Genomic DNA, 5638 nt, shown 5'->3' on the forward strand with positions numbered 1-5638 from the left:
ATTTTTAATGCTCTGTTAGCTTCTATTAATTAAGAGTATACTGTTAATGTACTATCCAAAAATCAAGTAAATTGATTTAAAAGATAATGTGATTGAAACATCTTAATCTGTGAAGAGAAACCTGAAATGGACTTAATTTGTGACACACAAAATACAGTAAAAATGCATTTAGACACTCATCCATACTTTAAGTCTTTGTTTGTTTGTTTTCCCACTATTTTCTGTCTCTCCCCAAACAAATTTAGAGGCATGCTTTTTCCACAAACAATACTCACAGCTCTACGTTGTTATCTCCCCACCAAAGATCTAGTGTTGTATAACTGGTCAAAATGAGTTTGACTTGTTTTCACATACAAATGAAAAAGAATTACAGGCAGTGAGAACAACAGCTTAGTTTTTTTGTGACCAGAAACCTTTAGTTCAGAGTTTTCTGAAGACAGAAGTAGCTTTTCTTGATTAATCAGATGCATATTTGCTATTATTGACCTGTGTTTGTTTTCCTCCCCCCCGCCCCAGCGTGTATGCTTTATACAATTCACAATACTTTTGATGATATTGAAAACAAAACAATTGCAGACTTGGGATGTGGTTGTGGCATGCTCAGCATTGGAAGTGCAATGTTAGGAGCAGGGTAAGTAAGTTCTGGTTGTGTTGTTTTCTGATGTAGAAGAGGAGAACATAGCAATGCTGAACTAAACTAATTTTAGATATCTAATACGATGCATAATGAGGCTTTTTATTATGTTTTGACAATCAGTAATCATTCAGATAGTGAAGGAGATGGACAGTTGCCACGTGTTTGGAAGACAGTGTTTGCTTTCCCCTGACGCATTAAGTGGACACATGAAACTTCCTTCACAAACTTTGAAGGGTATTGGAGAAAGGTCAACAGCACTCCTCATATTTTTATCAGCACTGAATTTATAGTGTATGCTTGTTACATTTCTGAGATAAAATAAGTTGTGTACACATATCCCTTTCGAAACCTATAGAATTTAAATGCTATTTTAGTTTGCAGGAGACTAATACATGGCACTTCTTGTTTTTCATAGATTGTGTGTGGGGTTTGACATAGATGCAGACGCATTGGAAATATTTAATAGAAATATTGAAGACTTTGAACTCACGAATGTCAACATGGTTCAGTGCGATGTGTGTTCCTTATCTGACAGCATGTCAGAGACTTTTGACACAGTTATTATGAACCCTCCATTTGGTACCAAGCATAATAAAGGTTGGTAATTCTGAAAGTCAGTTAAAAAGTATTAGGAATGAAACAGCAAGGGAAACACTTGTAATGAAACATCTCCCTTCTTTATTACAATTACCTATCATTAATGACCCATCCATTACAATTACCTGGAATCAGTTTCCTAAACACAGATTAACAACTTCAACATTGTATCTAACAATTGCTACATTTGAAATAAACAATACTAGCTAATTCATACCATTGTTCTCTTACTAAAAGCAATTGGGTAAATTCTAAAAGCACTTTCTTGTACCTTAACATACTCAGTGCTGTTTCTCAAATAGCTATTACTCTAGAAAAATTGAAGCACAAAGCAGATCTGGAAATGCTCTGGTTTGAGCTTGCTTTTAACAATTCTAATCATTCTTTTAGGAATGGATATGATATTCCTGAAAACTGCTTTACAAGTGGCAAAGACAGCTGTATATTCCCTTCACAAAACTTCAACACGGCAGGTAAGGCCTTTATTTTAGTAGGGTGAGCATTAATCAAGCAGAGAAACAGCTGGCATTTAATCATTGTCTGTAGCTTCACTGATGTGTTCACACCTTTATGGGGTATGAAACTTTTGGGTAAATACTAACCATATCAAGTAAGTCTGATCGCATGTACATCCAGGTAAGTATGTGATGTTTCAGCTTGAAAAACAAAAGCACAGTGGACTCCTATAAGGGTTGTAGATGTTTAGAAGACAGTGCAGAAACAAGCTTTTAAATTTACCTGTATCTACTTAATATTGTAGTACATTCAGAAGAAAGCAGGTGAATGGGAAGTAAAGATGGAAGTCATAGCAGGTAAGATTCATTTATTGTTAAAGAGAAAAAAAACCCCACATTTTTGGGGTGGCTAATATCTATACATTACTAGCCAGTCTTAACAGCCTGAGATAAACTTAAGTGTGATTTAATGCTGAAAATGACATGTCTTTTTCTAAGCAGTGCTTCTTATATACATACACACGTAAGTATATATATGTGTGTACATATATATATACACACACCTTGCTACCTGGCTAGAATACAAGCAGGCACTTGATAAAGCTCTGAGGAATATATACTCAGTGGGGAATTACAATTGGATTTCCTCCTGGACTAAATTTGCCTTCAAGCAGAAGTTACCTACCTTCCTGCTTCAAAGTTAGCCTGTTGCTAACAAAAGCAAAGTGCAGGTCAGTTTCAGACAAAAAAAAAATCCTGTCCTTATAGTCACCTAAATATTTATCTGACAGTTGTTCAAGTATCTTTGTGAAATATCACCAGCTGGATGCTTTTTACAGTCATACAACTTGAGACATGGAAGTTGCACCAAGCCTTTAAACAACTGCATTTCTACCATTCACTGTCTGATGTGGTCAGCTTCAATGTTCAGTCATAATCTAGTTCAAAGGTCAAACCCATTATCTAGTCAGGGGGCAACAGAGGTAGGCAGCAGAAGAAATAAAAGAGCATGGGTGTAGGGTGGATGTCAAATGACTATTGTAGTGTAACAAGTATTCTTTGTACTGTTCACAGAACTTAGATATGACCTACCAGCATCATACAAGTTTCATAAGAAGAAATCAGTAAGTAAAAACCTAATGTAACTGAGAAAATGCTCTGTCTTGTACTACGCAGGAAATAAATTCTACTTACAAAAAAAAAAAAAATCTGTTTTAGGGCCGTATGTACTGGGTGAAGAATGCTAACACCACATCAGAGTTCACTCTGATGGCATCCAAGTTCCATTGCTTTTACTGTAGTTGACAGGGAAGAGTTAGTGTAGTGCAAGTCAAAGATACAAAGACCAAAGTCAGCATTGCAACTAGATGTGAAAAAGTTATTGTTTGATCCTGTGCTCTGTACTGTGAATAGCTACAGCCCATGAAATCCCTCACAGAACCATCTCACAAGAGGCAGAAAGAAACTGTGCATTTCATCCCACAATAGAAGATCTTGTCAGGATCCTAAAGTATGGAAGCTTAAGGCCACAGTTTCCTGGGTGCTGAATGCTGGCCAGAAGACACATATCCCCTTACCATAAGGGAAGTAGAGAGAATCCCTGGAGTAGACTGAGCAAGATCTGAGATTGTTAGGTGTCATCAGTAGCAAACACAAGAAGCTTTATGCAGCTGTACCTATTCTCTTGGCAACTTGAATGACTGAAGTCTGGCCTTCAGCTTTGCTACTTCACAGTTAACAGCTTTAAACTACATTAACATACAGGCTTCAGTAGTAAGCAGTTACAAGTTCTGAATTTATTGGCAGTTGCTATTTAACATAACCACAAGATTACAAAGTCCAGAACCTTTTACATCTGAATGAGGTGCCAGATGCATTGAGAAGATCTGACAGTATAAACAAAACTATAAATACAAAAGAGTTTTTCATGGTGGTATGTTAAAAGTAAGCATGCTTCTAATAAAAAAAAAAAAAAAAAAAAAGCTGTAACCCGAGAAAATGAAGCTTTCCTTTCATTGTAGGTTGACATTGAAGTGGATTTCATTAGGTTTTCTGCCAAGAAACTCCAGAACTGAAGCGTGTCCTTAAAACATACTGAAAATGGAACAATAAAAACAATTATTTTTTTGTCATTGTAAAAATTTTTGTATTACTGATCTCCATCTCCATTTTCTGTTTTCAGTTGTTTTGGTGCAGGTTCTTCTTTTTCCATTTCCTCTAGTGGTCTCTTCTTGGGACTTGCTGGTTCTGCAAGATTGAATATGCAGTCATTTGCAGTAAAGGATAGCACTTCAGTATTACTGAAATATTCTAAAGAAAAACCCAAAGCCTTTTTACCATGTGTCATAGTTACAGGGGCTGGGACCAGTTTATCATTATGTGGGTATAACCAAAAACTGTATATTCTCTATGTCATTGCTAATGGGCTGTTAACAAATCATTGGTAGTAGCTGCTCAGGACACACCTCATACCCCAGGCTACAACAGGTAAGAAAGGAGGTCCAGGGAGATGTTAACACCTTCCCACCCAGCAGGAGGAGTCCTCTCTGCTAACAGGCCCATCGATGCCTTGTCCCATGACTCACAGAGAACTCCCTCGGGGAGCTCTCTCCATTTAACGGGTAATCTCCATTTAATGGCCAACCAAAGACCCACCGCATGACAGGTAGAATGACATCAGCCCATTGTGAGATGCTCTGCCCAAGGGGGAGGAGCCAACAGCTCCCAACTGGATATAATCTGGGGTTCAGGACAGGACAAGGGCCCTTACCCACTGGATTTCCAGAGGACAAGAGCTACCAGACCTTTCTACGGGATCACTGCTTCAACAAGACCACTTCATTTGGACTGCTACCACCACCCTAAGAGAGTATCAGGTTGTATTCTGACACTCTCTCTGTGGTTTTGGTTTGTTTGTTTTGTACTACTGCATTTACTTTATTTTTCCTATTAAATTGTATTTCTGACTTGGAGTCTCTCACTGGTTTGCTTTCAAACCATTACACCATGTAAGTTCAATGATGAGTCCTAGTTTATCCAAAGCCACTTATGTGCTAGAGGCTTTACTTACAACTATGTGTTTCAGTTTTTAGATGTTTTAAAATACTAACTTTGCAAAGCTTCCTTCCCTGTATACAGCAGGAGGGCAGGTAAGAAGGTGAAGGAATACAGTCTAACAGAGTAGGTTTCACTGGGTTTTGTTTATGTAGGTGCTGTATAATACAACGAACAGAAGCTTAGCTCTTCATCTTATTCCAAGCTAAATACCAATATGCAGAACTTTCAGTCCTCTTGCATTCTCGAGGAAATAGAAAAAAAAAATGACCACTCAAGGGACTGGCTCTGTGCAGTTGTGTAATATTGCTGGCAACCACCATCTTTCAATGCAGAATGATTTGAACAACCCTGCAGTACAGCCAGAGCTATCTAGTAATTTTTTATACACTTTTAGACAGTTCTGGAAGGAATCGAGCAGAAGATTCTTAAAGTTACTTCACTGATGCTGACAGAGGACAGAAATACTACAATATAGGGCCAAATCTGAAACACCTGTAAAACACGAGTACTTTTCCAGAAAGTAGCTCCATGTACTGAAGAAACTGCAGCCAGTGTGCAGAATGACATACCTGGTTTAATATTATCTTTGCCACCTTCTTCTTCATTCTCAAACTTTATTTTCTTGCCCTGAAACTGTACTTTTCCTTTGTGTGCACCTTGAGCTATCTTTCCGCCTCTTCCTTTTCCTTTAATTTTGCGTCCTGTAGGGATATGAGAGGTCAGAAACACCGTAACGGTCATCTTCTAATTGACAAGGTCAAAAGAATGCTTTAGTGTTTAGTATGTATTCGCTATTTACAGTTACTTTCACAGAATGCTACTTCTAGGACACTATACATGCGTAAACCAATAAAAGGAGGACCTTTTGCCTTCTGTTTCAACAATTCCTGCT

The 5638-nt window shown here is 37.8% G+C and overlaps 2 protein-coding genes across 2 annotated transcripts in view; one reads left to right on the forward strand and one right to left on the reverse strand.

Annotated features, from left to right (window-relative positions):
- METTL5 (methyltransferase like 5) overlaps positions 1–3816 on the forward strand; it is a 4119-nt gene extending 303 nt beyond the window's left edge. The window contains exons 2-7 of the mRNA XM_008940910.1: positions 517–631; positions 1053–1234; positions 1625–1707; positions 1995–2046; positions 2764–2813; positions 3711–3816. Of these exons, the coding sequence (XP_008939158.1) occupies positions 517–631; positions 1053–1234; positions 1625–1707; positions 1995–2046; positions 2764–2813; positions 3711–3764 (536 nt within the window). The 3' untranslated portion in view covers positions 3765–3816. The remainder of the gene's footprint in view (positions 1–516; positions 632–1052; positions 1235–1624; positions 1708–1994; positions 2047–2763; positions 2814–3710) is intronic.
- Positions 3817–3838: 22 nt separating this feature from the next.
- The window catches only part of SSB (Sjogren syndrome antigen B (autoantigen La)), a 6081-nt gene continuing 4281 nt past the window's right edge, over positions 3839–5638 (reverse strand). Inside the window, 3 exon segments of the mRNA XM_008940911.1 lie at positions 3839–3936; positions 5316–5447; positions 5609–5638. The exon segment at positions 5609–5638 is cut by the window's right edge and continues 13 nt beyond it. Coding sequence (XP_008939159.1) covers positions 3839–3936; positions 5316–5447; positions 5609–5638 — 260 coding nt within the window.

This window comes from Merops nubicus, unplaced genomic scaffold (genome assembly GCF_000691845.1).
Source record: "Merops nubicus isolate BGI_N331 unplaced genomic scaffold, ASM69184v1 scaffold15665, whole genome shotgun sequence".
NCBI lineage: Eukaryota > Metazoa > Chordata > Aves > Coraciiformes > Meropidae > Merops > Merops nubicus.